The sequence below is a fragment of the Salvelinus namaycush genome, chromosome 5 (assembly GCF_016432855.1).
Source record: "Salvelinus namaycush isolate Seneca chromosome 5, SaNama_1.0, whole genome shotgun sequence".
Taxonomy (NCBI): Eukaryota; Metazoa; Chordata; class Actinopteri; order Salmoniformes; family Salmonidae; genus Salvelinus; species Salvelinus namaycush.
This window is the reverse complement of record NC_052311.1, coordinates 54,735,594-54,754,432: the sequence shown is the minus strand read 5'-3', so window position 1 is coordinate 54,754,432 and position 18,839 is coordinate 54,735,594. Positions and strand designations below refer to the sequence as shown.

General features: G+C 47.6%; 1 protein-coding gene across 1 annotated transcript in view; it reads right to left on the bottom strand.

Moving 5' to 3' along the window:
• The window catches only part of LOC120047193 (regulating synaptic membrane exocytosis protein 2-like), a 221,937-nt gene that overhangs the window by 62,634 nt on the left and 140,464 nt on the right, over window positions 1-18,839 (bottom strand). The window contains exons 17-21 of the mRNA XM_038992724.1: window positions 18,035-18,173; window positions 17,593-17,697; window positions 14,830-14,895; window positions 6,577-6,762; window positions 4,779-4,891 (exon numbers count right to left, since the gene is read on the bottom strand). Of these exons, the coding sequence (XP_038848652.1) occupies window positions 4,779-4,891; window positions 6,577-6,762; window positions 14,830-14,895; window positions 17,593-17,697; window positions 18,035-18,173 (609 nt within the window). The remainder of the gene's footprint in view (window positions 1-4,778; window positions 4,892-6,576; window positions 6,763-14,829; window positions 14,896-17,592; window positions 17,698-18,034; window positions 18,174-18,839) is intronic.

Below are 18,839 nucleotides of genomic sequence, written 5' to 3'. Positions count from 1 at the left end.
GCCAGGTTCAGCACTTCAATCATGGACAGCTCTTTACTAAGATTAGGAATTTTGCGCCATCTGCTGGCCAGTAGTGGTAATGGTATTTTGAATTGACGGACTATCTTAATTTGACCCTGCTTCTCACAGCAGATAAATAATCCTGTAGCAACAGGAAAATTATTAAGAGGATTATAATGAATTCATTAATTAATGGACATTTTTGGAGGGGTTGATAATTTTTCGTTAGGTCAAATCAAGTCTGACATTTTAAAGTGGAAATTACAAACTTCAGAAGCCTTTTTAAACCTGGAATAGATTACAATTTGTATTTCCTGCTGTGCGAGGAAATTCTCTATGACAACAGAGTGATCAAATGAATACATCAGATCTGTACATCTATTGTTGGCACATTATCTTGGATGATATTTACAAGCTGTTATCGACAGTTTAATGACATTTAGCATTTCAATTGGAACATCTACTAACGACCAACAACCAGCTGCATGAATGTTGTGTCTAAGGTGACTGGTTCAACTTAAACTCTTCAAACTGCAATCCCAGCATGCATCCCTTTTCCTCCACTAGATTTACTTCAATCTCAATAAGTGCCGCTTTGACAGAAGCACGAAATCTTACATGTCTAATTGAAATGATCTTTAATTCCAAACGGCAGATTTGACCATGGAGCTATACAGTATATTTAACTAATACTGTTCTATTGAATTGTGTGGTTGGGACGTGGGGATAGAGAGCTGAACATTGATTCTCAACCCCTTCAATTAAAGGGCAGAGTAGATTAGTCGTGTGTGGTTGTGATGGGGCTGGGGCACGCACGGCTATATGAGCTCAGGGAGACAAAACTCTGGACTTATTAGCATCAGTCTCACCCTCATCACCCTCATCATCATCATCATAATGATGAAGATCATCATCGTTATCATCACCACACACTCACCCAACCTCCACTCCTGTGGTTAGTTAAACACAGCAAATCAACCCAAATCTAATCAATCACATTCATCATCTCAGAAAATATGAAATGTGGATAAAAGAGAGAGAGAAACACGGAAGAAAGTAAACTAAATGAACTATGGAAGCTCTAACTGGCATGCAGAGTCCCACAGCACTGACACACCCATGAGGGCACTATTGAGGACACACCACCACAATGGCATACTCCTGAGTGCACTTGCCTTTCCTCCCGTTCACAGGTGGGCCTGGCTGAGGCCTGTCCTCACAGTCTGAACGGTAGTGGGACACAGATGGAGCTTTATGAGATCATGGAACTGTGAGATCATGGAACACGGATGCATGCACAGAGGCAGGCACACACACACACACACACACACACACACACACACACACACACACACACACACACACACACACACACACACACACACACACACACACACACACACACACACACAAAGACTTGTGCAGGTGTTTGCACGCCCGCACACTTGTAAGAACAAATGTACACAAGCACACACACACCAACACACAGACCAAACGCATGCAGATATGAAAACCCAAGAAGTATACTGCATGTTTCATGACCAAGATATTCTACTACTATCACACAGAAGACTTGAATGAATGAACAGACAGATGGGTGCGGAGGAACTAGGAAGAGAGACCTGTGGGAAACTCCAGCTCCTGCCAACACAACCCTGGACACTCTCATTCAAGCCAGTACATTCATACAATACTGGCTCAACAAATGATCACATTTGAAGGGTTTTGGCTGAGGGGCAGAACGGCTGTAGGGCTTATAAAGATGGTACAGCATCATAGTCCATCCAGTACAGGCTGTGTGGACCAGGCAGGGTCAAATTCGAGTTTGCAGTGTTCTGGGACTATTCTATTGGTTCCTATGGTACCAGGCAAACGAAATAAAGTGCAGCTTAAGTACATCATGTATTGTACCCAGAACTGGCGTGGAGTTCTCAGCAGAGAGGCACATACATGAAGGTGACAGAGGTGAACGAGGAAGTCTTAAGGCTCAGTCTGCTCTGAGACACACCAGTAGATAGACACACCTGGCTCTCCCTCGTACTGCTCTTGAGGGCAAAGGTCACCAGTAGGCCGCTCTAGCTCCTCCCATGTTCCCCCTGAGCGGTGGGGGTCGTAGTAGAGACAGATAGATAACAACAGGAACAGGGGCTGATTAGATATCACGTGGTTTGTGGCTAAAGCCGCCAAAGCTAGTTCAGGTCTCAATGTTGACTTCCCTGTACACATAAAGGAACAATAAAAGCATGGCAGGACGGTTCAACAGGGGGGTTACCACAGATACTATATCACAACATCTAGGTCCAGGTCTACCTTGTAAAAGAGGTATTCTGAGCTCAATGGGACTTCCTGGTTAATAAATACAAATCTAACTGAAGCCAGTATGATGCAACAACATGGATCCTTTGTCTCGGCAGGAAATACAAAGGTACAATCACACACACCTGACTGGATATACATTCCCTGTTCTGCCTTGATTTCTGTTTCCTCAACATTTCAAACAACCCTCCTATTTGAATCCCAGTCAGGCCAGCCCAGCCCAGCCAACCCCCAGTCCCCTGGCCTCTATGGATCAGTACCACATGCAGCAGCAGCAGCATTAGTGCCATGATTAGATAAGTCCTGGCTGTGTCACGCTGTAGGGCTCTGTGTGAGCGTTAGCCCAGGGTCGGATCAATACATTAGAATGCCTCCCCCATTTGCCCACCCGCTGCCATTACCCCATCACAGAGAGAGGAGAGAGATGTGAGAGAGGGAAAAGGAGAGACGGGGAGAAATGGGAAGGGAGGAGAGAGACAAAGGATAGAGACGGAGAGACAGGAATGGGGAGGTGGGGACAGAGGGAGAGAGGGGGAGGGGGAGAGGAGAGAGATGGGGACAGAGGGAGAGGGAGGAGGGACAGAGGAGAGATGGGGAGATGGGAAGGGGGATATGAAAGAGAGAGCAGGAGAGAGACTGGCTGGCTGGCTGCAGACTAGGAGGAGAGAGGAGTGCTCATGGTTTCTGACAATGATGAAGGAGTGCTGGGAGTGCTTTGACAAGTTCTCAGCACTGGCTTTCTCTTTCTCTCTGCTTTCTACCTCCCTCTCTCTCTCTCTCTCTCTCTCTCTCCTTCTGCTCTCCCTCCAGCTCCCTTCTCCCTCTCTCTCTCTCTCTTTATTTTTCTCTCTGCTCTCCTCTCTCTCTCTCTCTCTCTCTCTCTTGCTCCCTTCTCCTTCTCTCCCTTGTCCCGCTCCCTCCAATCACCCCTCAGCTAATCTGTCAATTCCCAGCGCAGCTCCAGAGAACTCAGGCTCATCTCCTCCCTTCCATCACCACACCCTTACATCATGTGACACACTCTGTTACAACCTGTCAGAACATTTTAGGGAGAGTTAAACGAGAACATTACATTTGTGCTGAAGAATCAAACGGTTTAAGATGTCATTCTGTCTGTGACCCTGAAGAGCTTCAGTAAGAGAAGTAGGATCACGCTGTCTGTAGTAGTTCTGATTCCTCATTAAGGAGAGAGTCTTACAGTACAGGAGGAACTAGATGAACTCTCTGCATGCAGCTCAGTTATACCTCTTGTACCAGGGAGAGTTAAGGGCACTACATTATAGCCTTCCCAGACTCAATAAAAAGTGTCTGGATAAATGACTTTACTACTAACAAAACTGGTTACGGAATCACACGTTTAATACACAAATAGTCTACTGCAACGTACCCACGCCGCAACCCCCAGTGACACGTCTCACCTGAGCACTCTGATGTCATAACACGAAACGGAGGACTGTTCAACATAGAACACAAAACTACAGTAGAACTCATGACAACTGAAAAACATGGAAGCTATGATGCTAGATGACAACACTAACCCAGTGTAGGAACCAGAAGAAGACTAGGAGGCTAAGCTAGGACACAGGACTGCTAGGTCACAGTCAGGGAGTGAGAAACAGACAGGGGGTGCTGTGGACCACTGTAATCAGGGCTGTTCAGTAGAGAGGAAACGTTTTGAAACGTAGTGAAACAGGGAGGTTCTCTCTGAACTTGTCCAATAAGAACACAGATTCTCATTATCCGTTGTAAAACGTTTTGTTTTGATGTGCTCCACTGAACAGGACCCTGGTCCCTGCCATTGCAGGCAGATTCAGTCTCTAACTCCCGTCTCCTGTGAAAGACCAAACCTACACTCTATGTTACAGACCTTCACAAGGCTCTGTTCCTTCTTCTTCATCGTCTGAGGAAGGAATGGCAAAAAGGAACTGAGTAGATATATTAAAATAAAAAACATTAAATGTTTATGAAGAGACAACATCACCAATATCACTGACCAAGGAGACAATACATGTTGTAAACCTTCCACAGGACACCCTGGTTAACACGGACAACATATAGAGTACTGAGACCATAAGAACACACAACCAACTCACTAAAACAGAAGACACAGCTTAACAAGGAATTCTGAGCCAAGCTCTGTCATTCATGAGCAACTGACCAGAGAGAACCAACAAACAGCAGTATCTGTTAAACTTGCTTTGAGCCTTTTCCCACTCAGAGGTTTATAGCGCAAAATAACCAATATCTCAAGGTGCCATACCCAGCTAAAGACTAGCAAATAACAAGAAACAATTGCTTCTGACAAAGAGATGCTTCTATCAAAGTCAAACCTGTTCCAAAGTAAGTGACCATAGTGACCAATAGAGAATAGCCTTAAGGTGTCACCAAACCAAAGCAACCAGAGAGGCAGTGATGCCACTGAGGCCCAGAGCTGGGTATGGAAAATAAAGCTGAGAACTTACTTCTGCCCTTGGTCCCTGTGGGTGGAAGCTGTGGTAGTTGCCGACCTCCTCTCCTGTCGGACATGGGGGTACTGGTAGGGCTGGTTTGGGCCGATCCGCTGCGGGGGTTCGCCCTACGGGGGGAGGCACAAAGTGGTACAGCCTGGGTGAGTCAAGGATCAGAGGTCAGGCACAGAGCTGACCTGTGATTGGTTGGAAGGCCACGGACAAGCAGTAGGACTACATTTCCCAGCGTGCTTTGCTTTGTTATGTAAGAGGAGAGGATGGTTTCAGGCTGGTTGTAGAAACAGCAACACATCAAACAAACAAACTACTACTGTCTACTGGGGTTGGTAATGAACCAAACATGGAAAAAAGATTGTATCAAACACATATATATATATATATGTCAGTTCACATATATACTGGACATGTTGTGTACAGTCATGTCCATGCTCAACCAGGGATGCTGCCATATTGTTGGATCGGTGAAAGCTGGACACATAACAGATCAATTACCTGATCAATTGCCTGATCAATTAACTGATCACGTTAATAACTAACTGCCTTTTACTTTCTGTGGTGTATTTTTTTCAATCTATTGTATTGACGTATTCTCAACAGATATTCTTTCTCCCATAAGACTTGTATTCTGTTTTTACACCATCTGCCAGTCGAGCATGTGTGTCTGCTAAACACATCTGTATTCAAAAGGGGTTCTGAGAATATGTTTTGAAGTCAGGCTATGTAGAAGCATCAATTTAATACTGTAGCTTGAATTAATACTTAATTTGCTAAACATTAATGACTAAAAGTTATTGCCTGAAAATGTCTAGTATTGGGGAATACTGGTATCTTAACCATACTCTAATTAAAACCACATAACAGATGATCAAGCTCATTTGTAATTGGTAGGTTGCTGACTGATTTGAATAAATTCTACATATCTGGTGTAAGCCAAAGCAGGGTATATGGGTTCCTTCTAATTCATGTCAGCGCCTACCAGTTTGTGAACTCTAAAGCGCATCAAAACAATGACATTTGGCACATGACATGCTAGAGATAATGTAGCATCAGTTTTGCAACAAAGGTGATGAATCGCATGTTTCACTCGACCCATCAAGCTGCAAGGAAAGAGTGAGGACAGCGTTCGTTGGGTGTTCGTTCAATGTGGACCAATGTGGACCAATGTGGACCAATGTGGACCAATGTGGACCAATGCGATCATGCGATCTGACGTTCTACAAAAGATTGGGGGAAAAAAACTGGAATAAAAAAATGTAATTACAGGATAATAACAGGTAATGTTAGTAAAGAAAGAAAAGCACAATGGTGATCCATCACTACTATACTCAGTCAAAGTAGTGTATAAGTAGTGTGTTCCAAAAACAAAAAGAGTTACTATCTAGTCTACTACCAGTCTGGGATGGAGAAGAAAATGCAGCACCATTCGTTGCTTTAGGAGGGGGGGCGGAGTAAATGATAAAGTGGTGAGCTGGCTGGATGCTGATTGGATGCTGGGTGGGTGGTGGGGGGTTGGTGGTTGGTTGCAGTGAGACAGGCAGAGAGAGGGGTGGGTGGTGGTTGTTGGTTATTCTTTGGATTGGTGGGGCAGTAGCTATGCAGTGGAGGCTGGTGGGAGGAGAAATCGGAGGATGGGCTCATTGTAACGGCTGCAATGGCAGAAATGGAAAAGTATGAAACACATCAAACGCATGTTTTTGATCCCAATCCATGAATTCCATTCCAGCCATTACAATGAGCCCATCGTCTGATTTAAAGTGACACCAGCCTCCTGTAGATGTGTCTGTCTGGTCACCTCGTTAAGGCAGGTGAGGGAGGGGCGGAGCGTCCGGAGGGTAAAGACGGCATGGACCTCATGAGGGCGGAGTCGGGGCGCTCCGTGGACCGCGATCGGGAGGTGGTGGTGCGCTCTAGCGCGGGACGCTGGTCAGCTGACCTGGACCTGCTGTGATACACATGTCTATCAACGGCTCCGTGGTTCCTGCAACACGTTATTGAGAGAAGGGAAGGAAGCTGCTGCTGATGACCAGGTGACATGATACAGCAGAGTCATGCATGCCCTGGGTCCCTGGGCTGGGCCCCACAGGGCCCTGCTGGCACCTACAGTAGAGTAGGAACAGGGAATAGCAGGTGTGACAGGGAGGGACAGGGACAGGCAGGGGACAATGTGTCCCTCATCTGTGGTAAGTGACTGAGTGAGTGAGTGGGCGGCCCTTTGGAATCTGTCTGTGAGTGAAAGACACTGGGTGAGATGTGAGAGAATAGTGGATTAGCATGTGTTGGTTGGTTTCCATTCAGCCCACTAGCTTACTATACTCCTGCAAGGTACATGCCGAAAGCTGTCTCCGCCCTGCTATTGCAAAATGTAACTGAAATCTAGTTGGAAAAAGACAAAGAAAATATATTTTTGGCACTTTTGAGTAGTTTGGAAATAAAATTGAATAAAATGTATTTCACATACGTACACCGTGTACACAAGAAAATCTACACAGTATCATTATGTACAATAAAAACATGAATATGCTGTTGTTTTGTATCGTGTTGTTCCATAAGCGTCTTCATAGGCAGTCAGTGTCATTACCTCTCAATAGCATGTGTATATCTGAAAATCAGGTCACATCAGTTAGACATATCATTGTCATTGCAAATGCTCATGAAGAAAAATACCTTACTTTGACCAGATGTGGATTATCATCTGACATGAGCAGCATTTGCAAAGCCAAAAACAAACACCAAACACTGAGGACATGGTGGCAGCACAGTAAAATAGTGAAAGGTTAGAATGAAAAGTTGTCCAACAGAGGCTATGCTTCCTGCTTCCTGTTGTAAAGCTACCAATTGCAACAAAGCGGTCACTCCTGATGCTGTAGGCTAGCCAATCGCAAGACAGCATTCGGGTCACTCCTGCTCTACACCAGCCAATCGCAATACAGCGGTCACTCCAGTTGTAACCCAGCCAATCGCAACACAGCCACTTCATCAGCCAGTGAACGACCTTGCGTTGCCTGAGACTTTAACGATGGTGACCATCATCATAATCATTCGTGGTCTACCATCCTCAGGTCGTTATGTCCAGGGACTGATGGCTTTGAACAGTAAAGGAGATGTCGGAATCTAACGACTTGTTACTTACTAGAGGTGTGTTGTGATGAATAATGTAGTTCACCATAGCTCTCTCTTTCTCTCTCTCTACTGTTCAGGATATTCCCTTGGGATTTCAACCCGGTCAAAATATTAACTCAAACAGCTCAATTCTGGTGTGGTTAGTATATACTCAGATAATACTTTGCACACCTTTGTTGCACAGTAGAAACATTAAAACTCTAGATAGATCGACTACAGCACCGGTGCTACTGTAACATCTACACTGTAACATTACCTTGTCTACCACTGCACTCCTCCTGCTAAAACTATACATCTACTGAAGTAGCTACAATATGAGGTCCCCTCAATATAGACTTGCCATCTCAACCCTATGGGCCCTGGTCAAAAGTAGTCCACTATAAAGGGAATAGGATGCCATTCGGGACACAGGCAAATACTTTAGTCTAGTTCTATAGCCAACAGTGTGAGAAGCATGGCGTCTTTCCAAGGTCACTGTCTAGATCTACTGTGCTGGCAGGGATCTGTTCTCAGGGGCCGCAGCGACTCACCCGGGGCTCTGAGCCTCTCCCTCTCTGACTCTCCCTCTCCGTCTCTCTGACTCTCCCTCCCCGTCTCTCTGACTCTCCCTCCCCGTCTCTCTGACTCTCCCTCCCCGTCTCTCTGACTCTCCCTCCGTCTCTCTGACTCCATCTCTCTCCCTCTCCCTCCGTCTCTCTGACTCTCCCTCCGTCTCTCTGACTCTCCCTCCGTCTCTCTGACTCCGTCTCTCTCCCTCTCCCTCCGTCTCTCTGACTCTCCCTCCCCGTCTCTCTGACTCTCCCTCCGTCTCTCTGACTCCGTCTCTCTCCCTCGCCCTCCGTCTCTCTGACTCTCCCTCCCCGTCTCTCTGACTCTCCCTCCCCGTCTCTCTGACTCTCCCTCCGTCTCTCTGACTCTCCCTCCCCGTCTCTCTGACTCTCCCTCCGTCTCTCTGACTCTCCCTCCGTCTCTCTGACTCCGTCTCTCTCCCTCTCCCTCCGTCTCTCTGACTCCGTCTCTCTCCCTCTCCCTCCGTCTCTCTGACTCTCCCTCCCCGTCTCTCTCCCTCTCCCTCCGTCTCTCTGACTCTCCCTCCCCGTCTCTCTGACTCTCCCTCCGTCTCTCTGACTCCGTCTCTCTCCCTCTCCCTCCGTCTCTCTGACTCTCCCTCCCCGTCTCTCTGACTCTCCCTCCCCGTCTCTCTGACTCTCCCTCCCCGTCTCTCTGACTCTCCCTCCGTCTCTCTGACTCTCCCTCCGTCTCTCTGACTCTCCCTCCGTCTCTCTGACTCCGTCTCTCTCCCTCTCCCTCCGTCTCTCTGACTCCGTCTCTCTCCCTCTCCCTCCGTCTCTCTGACTCTCCCTCCCCGTCTCTCTGACTCTCCCTCCGTCTCTCTGACTCTCCCTCCCCGTCTCTCTGACTCTCCCTCCGTCTCTCTGACTCCGTCTCTCTCCCTCTCCCTCCGTCTCTCTGACTCTCCCTCCCCGTCTCTCTGACTCTCCCTCCCCGTCTCTCTGACTCTCCCTCCGTCTCTCTGACTCTCCCTCCGTCTCTCTGACTCTCCCTCCGTCTCTCTGACTCTGTCTCTCTCCCTCTCCCTCTCTCCTAATCGTTCTGGCTATAGCAGAAAGAGAAAGCACACAGTTGGAATGGGAGTGGAAGGAACATCTATTCTCCTCTCCTCTGTGACTGTGTTACTGCCATGGGACGTGAGAACCATTCATCTCCCTGCCAATCTACAGACAGTCAGAGAGAGTGAAGCTATCTGGGCCGCGGCCTCGCTCAGGGAAACTTTGTGACACTTTAATAAAGTCAGTTGCGCTGCCTCAGTTCTGACGACTCATGTTTTTTTTTCTCCTGGAGAGAAAATGCACGGCGTGTGGTTTTTGACTGACAGCCAGATGGCAGCGATGGGAGCCCAGGAGGAGCTATTTGCAGCATTTCTCCAGGGGGGTGCTGAGAGTGTGACGTTGCGTTCCAAATGACACCCTATTCCCTATTTATTGCACTACATTTTACCAGGGCCCATAGGACTCTGGTCAAAAGTAGTGTATTGTATAAGGACTAGGGCGTCATTTGGGAGTGCTCGGCTCGGCCCAGCCCGCTGAACTGGCACATCACAACATTGGGTCTGGCACACGCACCTGGGGGGAACCTGAGCCTGAACCTAGGCCATCATAGGGCTGGCACAGCCTGGGCATGGGGCAATGCTGAGCTTCCCATACTTAGCACTCTTAGCATAGAGAAAGTCAGTCAGGTCCAGGACAGAAGAGAAACAGACAGACCCTCTGAGAGTCAGCATGGATAAATGGCTAGGCAGTTCTCCTTCTTCAGATGATTAAAATATCCTTCACTCATGTGGTACTGACCTATCGGCCATATTGGCCTTTATCAAAATGAAAATGACATGGTTTGAAGAAGACAGAGAGGGCCAGATCAAATCAAACTGCAGACATACAGTTAACCACTGTGAATAATAATCCAGGCCATCCAAGATGGTGGAGGTAATGTTAGAGAGACAACCATGCATTAATAAAGGAAAGGTAAACATTCCATTACCACCAGCAGCATCAAAAGGCCATGTGTCCTTTTGTTCAATGCAGCCCTTATACAGTATTACCTGCAGAGCTGAGCATCAGAGCTACCAATGACCAGCCAGTCTTTATTTACCCAGATACAAACAGGACACCACTGATCACAAACACAACTTGTCATCTTACCACTGATGGTAGACTAGTAGGAATGACAACAAAACATCAACAGAGTACGATACATGTGTCACAACCAATGTCGAGACACGAGAGCTCGCAGCAGCCTCAATATTACACAGTAATTGGAGGCAGTTGTGTGGTTTATGGGTCTGGTACACAACTTGAGCAGAGCTGTGATGACATGCTCCAGAACCAGATATCACCCAGGATATCACGTGGGGTTCATCACCTTTTACAATCACATAGAAAATGTTTTAATGTCATACAGACGACTACAGAGAAAAAGACCCACAAAATGGCTGACTGTGGAAATATACGTAGAGACACTGTAATGTGAATACCTCTTGTAGTCATAGTCGACGGAAGCAGAGGAGGAGTACGCGCCCTCTGAGTGGGCTCGGGACATCCTAGTGGAGCGCAGTAACCTGACAGCCTCTTCTCGACTGATGTTGGATATGCGGTGGTTGCGGCTGGCGAAAAGAGAGCGGTCAGAGGGAGTCAATGTCTGTTTTAAGAATACCTTATTACCAGGTTGGTCAGGTGGGACAGAGAGAGAGAGAGAGAGAAGGTCATGAACCTGTGGACGGAACCTGGTTTTCACATGACCCTGGTGACAGTTGGGGACAACTGATGGAACCGCACCAACTCTCTGCAGACTTTTGGGGACAGTTGATGGGGGCGCACCAACTCTCTGTAGACTGTTAAGAGGACAGTTGATGGGGGCGCACCAACTCTCTGTAGACTGTTAAGAGGACAGTTGATGGGGGCGCACCAACTCTCTGTAAACTGTTAAGAGGACAGTTGATGGGGGCGCACCAACTCTCTGTAGACTGTTAAGGGGACAGTTGATGATGGCACACCAACTCTCTGTAGACTGTTAAGGGGACAGTTGATGGGGGCGCACCAACTCTCTGTAGACTGTTAAGGGGACAGTTGATGGGGGCGCACCAACTCTCCGTAGACTGTTAAGGGGAGCGCACCAACTCTCTGTAGACTGTTAAGGGGACAGTTGATGGGGGTGCACCAACTCTCTGTAGACTGTTAAGGGGACAGTTGATGGGGGCGCACCAACTCTGTAGACTGTTAAGAGGACAGTTGATGGGGGCGCACCAACTCTCTGTAGACTGTTAAGGGGACAGTTGATGGGGGTGCACCAACTCTCTGTAGACTGTTAAGGGGACAGTTGATGGGGGCGCACCAACTCTGTAGACTGTTAAGGGGACAGTTGATGGGGGCGCACCAACTCTCTGTAGACTGTTAAGGGGACAGTTGATGGGGCCGCACCAACTCTCTGTAGACTGTTAAGGGGACAGTTGATGGGGCCGCACCAACTCTCTGTAGACTGTTAAGGGGACAGTTGATGGGGGCGCACCAACTCTCTGTAGACTGTTAAGGGGACAGTTGATGGGGGCGCACCAACTCTCTGTAGACTGTTAAGGGGACAGTTGATGGGGGCGCACCAACTCTCTGTAGACTGTTAAGGGGACAGTTAATGGGGGCGCACCAACTCTGTAGACTGTTAAGGGGACAGTTGATGGGGGCGCACCAACTCTCTGTAGACTGTTGAGGGGACAGTTGATGGGGGCGCACCAACTCTCTGTAGACTGTTAAGGGGACAGTTGATGGGGGCGCACCAACTCTCTGTAGACTGTTAAGGGGACAGTTGATGGGGGCGCACCAACTCTCTGTAGACTGTTAAGGGGACAGTTGATGGGGGCGCACCAACTCTCTGTAGACTGTTAAGGGGACAGTTGATGGGGGCGCACCAACTCTCTGTAGACTGTTAAGGGGACAGTTGATGGGGGCGCACCAACTCTCTGTAAACTGTTAAGGGGACAGTTAATGGGGGCGCACCAACTCTCTGTAGACTGTTAAGGGGACAGTTGATGGGGGCGCACCAACTCTCTGTAGACTGTTAAGGGGACAGTTGATGGGGGCGCACCAACTCTGTAGACTGTTAAGGGGACAGTTGATGGGGGCGCACCAACTCTGTAGACTGTTAAGGGGACAGTTGATGGGGGCGCACCAACTCTGTAGACTGTTAAGGGGACAGTTGATGGGGGCGCACCAACTCTGTAGACTGTTAAGGGGACAGTTGATGGGGGCGCACCAACTCTGTAGACTGTTAAGGGGACAGTTGATGGGGGCGCACCAACTCTCTGTAGACTGTTAAGGGGACAGTTAATGGGGGCGCACCAACTCTGTAGACTGTTAAGGGGACAGTTGATGGGGGCGCACCAACTCTGTAGACTGTTAAGGGGACAGTTGATGGGGGCGCACCAACTCTGTAGACTGTTAAGGGGCCAGTTGATGGGGGCGCACCAACTCTCTGTAGACTGTTAAGGGGACAGTTGATGGGGGCGCACCAACTCTCTGTAGACTGTTAAGGGGACAGTTAATGGGGGCGCACCAACTCTGTAGACTGTTAAGGGGACAGTTGATGGGGGCGCACCAACTCTCTGTAGACTGTTGAGGGGACAGTTGATGGGGGCGCACCAACTCTCTGTAGACTGTTAAGGGGACAGTTGATGGGGGCGCACCAACTCTGTAGACTGTTAAGGGGACAGTTGATGGGGGCGCACCAACTCTGTAGACTGTTAAGGGGACAGTTCATGGGGGGCACCAACGCTCTGTAGACTGTTAAGGGGACAGTTGATGGGGCCGCACCAACTCTCTGTCGACTGTTAAGGAGACAGTTGATGGGGGCGCACCAACTCTGTAGACTGTTAAGGGGACAGTTGATGGGGGCGCACCAACTCTGTAGACTGTTAAGGGGACAGTTCATGGGGGCGCACCAACTCTCCGTAGACTGTTAAGGGGACAGTTGATGGGGGCGCACCAACTCTCTGTAGACTGTTAAGGGGACAGTTGATGGGGACGCACCAACTCTCTGTAGACTGTTAAGGGGACAGTTGATGGGGGCGCACCAACTCTCCGTAGACTGTTAAGGGGACAGTTGATGGGGCCGCACCAACTCTCTGTCGACTGTTAAGGAGACAGTTGATGGGGGCGCACCAACTCCGTAGACTGTTAAGGGGACAGTTAATGGGGAAGCACCAACTCTCTGTAGACTGTTAAGGGGACAGTTGATGGGGGCGCACTAACTCTCCGTAGACTGTTAAGGGGACAGTTGATGGGGGAGCACCAACTCTCTGTAGACTGTTAAGGGGACAGTTGATAGGGGCGCACCAACTCTGTAGACTGTTAAGGGGACAGTTGATGGGGGCGCATCAACTCTCTGTACATCTACTATTCTCTTGTGGTTTGATCCAAACACAACATCCACCTTGACCGCTGTGGATGGGTAGCCACCATAAAGAGTGTATATCAGATATATAGGATTCATATACTGTCATATACACTGGAACAACACAGGTTGGGCACTGGGCAGGGGGAACTACCTCTGTTGGACAACTCTTCACAAACAGAAAAAAAACAACAGGACACATCCATTTCACAGTATTGACAGGCTAGTTTCTTTGAGGTATATCTCAAAGTACACTCGAAAATAACAAATAGCTGGCTATGTATTTGTCTACCAATAAAGATACGTAATCAATGATGAAACTATGGCAAATGTATGAAAGGTATGTGGAGAGAGGATATGTATATGTGTTTATGAAGCCGAAATGAGGAGTGACTGAGTGGAGTGAGTGATCCCGATACTGTATGGATGAAGTGTATACCTTTTTGGCTCCATATAGAATCCTCTGGGGAAAGGGTTCTACCTGGAACCAAAAAGGGTTCTACCTGGAACCAAAAACGGTTATACCTGGAACCAAAAAGGGTTCTACCTGGAACCAAAAACGGTTATACCTGGAACCAAAAAGGGTTCTTCAAAGGGTTCTCCTATGGGGACAGCCGAAGAACCCTTTTAGGTTCTACATAGACTCTTTGAAAAAAAGGTGCTATGGGCCATAGACTGTCTCACCTGTTTAATTCTACTGACTACAAAAGGCTACACACTACACTGATGCATATACAGTATATTTGTCCGGAAGGGAGAAATATATACCTGGCTGCCCACACCACACCACACATTGTGTCGTCAATGGCATTGGCTTGGGATGTGAAGTGGATAGGTTTGTGCGCCATTGACATTAAACCAACACAGGCTTGAAGCTTGATAGGCCAGCAGCTTCCTACAGACAGACAGGGGGCGGAGTGGAGGGTGTGATGGAGGGAGGAACATGCACTGTCAGGTAAGAGTCTACCTGGGTTCCTTCTGATGATCATCACTAGGTTGACAGCGTCTGGATCGAGGTAGGGTGAGAAAATGGCTGCGAGACATGAAGGGAGAGAACAGAGACATGGTTGGATGGGGCTGAATGGGGAGAGAGAGAGAGATAGCGAGAAAGAGACATGGGAGAGAGACACAGGGGGAGAGAGAGAGACAGCGAGAAAGAGACATGGGAGAGAGACACAGGGAGAGAGAGAGAGATAGCGAGAAAGAGACACGGGAGAGAGACACAGGGAGAGAGAGATAGCGAGAGAGAGAGACACAGGGGGAGAGAGAGAGAGAGAGAGAGAGAGAGAGAGAGAGAGAGAGAGAGAGAGAGAGAGAGAGAGAGAGAGAGAGAGAGAGAGAGAGAGAGAGAGAGAGAGAGAGAGAGGCCGGTACAGTGTTGGAGGAGAGAAGGGAGTACAGCCATGGAAGAGGAGAGGATATTGGTGCAGTCCTTCCTCAGGTTAGAAAGCCCATTGAGATGCATGATGCTCCTAACTTACTGTTCTGTACTGTAACACACATGCTGCTGCAAACCAACATCAGTCCCAGTGGATTCAATCCAAACCTTGTAAGATACTGAATGTTGTTGGAGTTACTGAACGGGATTCACAATCCGATTCAGGACTAGCCCCCTAACTCTCCAAATGTCTGTACATCCATTTCTGCATTAGTTAATAACTTTATAAAATAAAATGAAAAACAAACAAAAGTACATTCATATGTTGTTGGATTTCAACACAAAATAACACATAGGCAATATAAACATCCTCTAAAAAATGTAAATTCCCCAAAATAATGATGTAAGAAAGTATTATTATTATTTAGAGGTAGACTGGGTCATTTCCAAATTCTCTATCGGGCATCCCAAATGGCGTCCTATTCCCTTTATAGTGCACTACTTTTGACCAGGCCTATAGGGCTCTGGTCAAAAGTAGTGCACGTTATAGGGAATAGGGTGCCATTTGGTATGCACACCATGACTCATTTCCTGTTTCCTAATTTTCAACTGTTTTCAATAAATAACAGCAGTGGTTGATTAAGGGGAAGCTGAAATACAGTCTTAGTGAGCAACTGTCTGTCACACACAATCTAGATAAGTGCATTTCCTGGCCCTGATTTAGGCTGCCTCAGCCATCCTCGCCTCAGAAATATCAAATAAACTTAATTGGATGAGGGGAGGAGGTAAGTAAGGAGAAGAGAACTGTGCCAAGGCTGAGCTGTATGTCTGAAACGCTGTGCTGGTGTTGGTGCTATAGCGGGACAAACAGTATGACTAGAATGGGAAAGGCCCCTGGGAAAGGCCCCTCAGACCACAGCAATTTAACAGTACACTGATGGGTAATGACTTGAGTGGGGTTGTCCATTCTAGAGATTATATTTCTATAGTATCAGGTGTGGTGGAGGAAGGAACATCAGGATGTGTCACAAATGGCACCCTATTCCCTTTATATTACACTACTTTTGACCAGGGCTCTGGTGAAAAGTAGTACACTCTACAGTGAATGCCATTTGGGATGCAGAAAAAGGTTCCAGCACAGAGGAACAGTAGGAGAGACAGTGGTGTTATATTTAAGCAATAAGGCCCGAGGAGGTGTGGTATACGGCCAATATACCATGGCCATATACCACACATCCCCCGAGGCGCCTTATTGCTATTAAAAAACTTGTTACCACCGTAATTAGAGCAGTACAAATACATGTTTTGTCATACCCGTGGTATACGGTCTGATATACCATGGCTGTCAGCCAATCAGCATTCAGGACTCGAACCACCCAGTTTATAATGTACTGTAGTTTAGTTCCCTCTCACAGCTGCTATTAAACTCTATAACTACACTCATTAAAGGGTGATTGGTATGTGTTTGGTTCTATGGTCACTGTAATCTATCTACAGTATATTGACATTCTAGTCATACGGTGACTATAATCTATCCATATATAATGATCTACTATAACCTCCAGTAAATTGGCCTGTGTTTAAAATGTAGTTATATGGTCTGCGTCCCAAATGGCACACTATTGCCTACATAGTGCACTACCTTTGACCAGAGCCATATCTTTTATATTTCTTATTGTTGTTGTGTTGTCGAGAAGGAACCTAAGCATTTCATTGGACGGTGTATACAATGCGTATCCCGTACGACTAATAAAACTTGAAACTATGGGCCATGTTCAAAAGTAGTACACTTTTATAGGGAATATGTGCCATTTGGGATACCGCCATTTTGATTCTAATGAGTCTGAGCACCGGAGTTAATGATCTCCTCTCAGTATTAATAAGGCAACACGATTTCAACACAAAGAAGAGAAGAGATTAGTTAAAGATCCACCTAATGCAGGACATCGGAGAAGAGATTTGAGTTCTTGGAAAAGGGACAGGTTGGGGAAAGGGACAGGTTGACTTGTGAGCACTTGGTGAGATATCCGTATAGCAGTTCTAGGTGTGAAAGCATCAGGCAGATTACACAGGTGTAAGGTTGTGTAACGGAGGCAGTTCAGTGAAACCACGCTCATGTGATTAGTAACCGCGCATGAGACCTGGACATTTGGGTTAGCTCCCGAGCTAATGCCTAGGCTTTAGCTCAGAGGTCTAACAGTTACACAGTCATGTGGCTCGCAGACAACCCGGGTTGGACCCCTGTCAGTCCCAGTTGGTTGTGTTGTCTGCAGGAGCAGGTGTGTGAGGCTGTGTGAGGTTGTGTGGGGCTGTGTTAGGCTGTGTCAAGCTGTGTGAGACAGGGGTATCTACCTGTCAGGTGAGTGGTGGTCATCGGACACACTGCATCGGTCCACTCTATTGGAGGAGCTGTACTGAGACGAGGCGGGGTCAATGTCATAGCCGGGGTCCAGACTTCTGCTGTATACAACAGAATCACTGGATCACCCCCCTAGTACTGTACAGTCACAGTACAAACTCCCCACAGTGTCCCCTAGTGGCTCAGGGATGCACCTACTCACCTTAATGCAATCACTGTCAGTGTGAGTGAGATCCCAGTATCAGTTATATGGGTTAAACGTTCTACTATCAAGACAACTATCACAGAGATACCGCTTAAAGGACAACCTCTGATATCAGTTGGGGTTCTCAGATCCCAGTGTGGTGCAGTTTGGCACAAACTGTTTGTTTTTGAGGAAGGGATACAACTTGAGATGCTGGGTTGGACGGTGGACAAGTGAGGTGGGAGAGTTACCTCTGTGGAGGGGGAACGCTGGGGGACCGAGACCGCGCACGGTTCATGTCTGCCGACCGCGAGCAGTGGTTGGATGACATCGCCTGCTCTGGGACAGACAACGTGGAACTATGTAGGTCCCTGCCGTTCTGCCGGTAGTCTGGAGAGAGAGAGAGAGTGAGAGAGAGAGAGAGAGAGAACGAGAGTGCGAGAGAGAGAGAGAGAGAGAGAGAGAGAGAGAGAGAGAGACAGAGAGAGAGAGAGAACGAGAGTGCGAGAGAGAGAGAGAGAGAGAGAGAGAGAGAGCGAGAGAGAGAGAGAGAGAGAGAACGAGAGTGCGATAGAGAGAGAGAGAGGGGGGGGGGGAGGGAGAGAGAGAGGCAGAGAGAAACAGAGAGAGAAACAGGGATACAGAGACAGAGAGAGAAACAGAAAGAGAGAGACAGAAACAGAAAGAGACAGAAAGAGAGACAGAGAGAGACAGAAACAGAGAAAGAGAGAGAGAAACAGAGATACAGAGAGAAACAGATAGAGAAACAGAGAGAGACAGAAACAGAGAGAAAAAGAGAGAGAAACACCGATACAGAGAGAGAGAGTGATGTCAGAAGTCATTCAGAGACAGACTCATCGTTTTGAGCGCAGCCTCTCTAACCTGGCCCCAGATAGGTGTGTACTGTCTTGTCTAGTTGGCAAGGCAGCACAAACTGATCTGGTACCAGGCTACAACCTTTCCTCCCTATTGACCATACACACTGCTGCAAATAACGACCATCCTGTCAACGGCAACATTTATTTTCAGAGGATTCTTTCAAACTTTTCAGAAGTT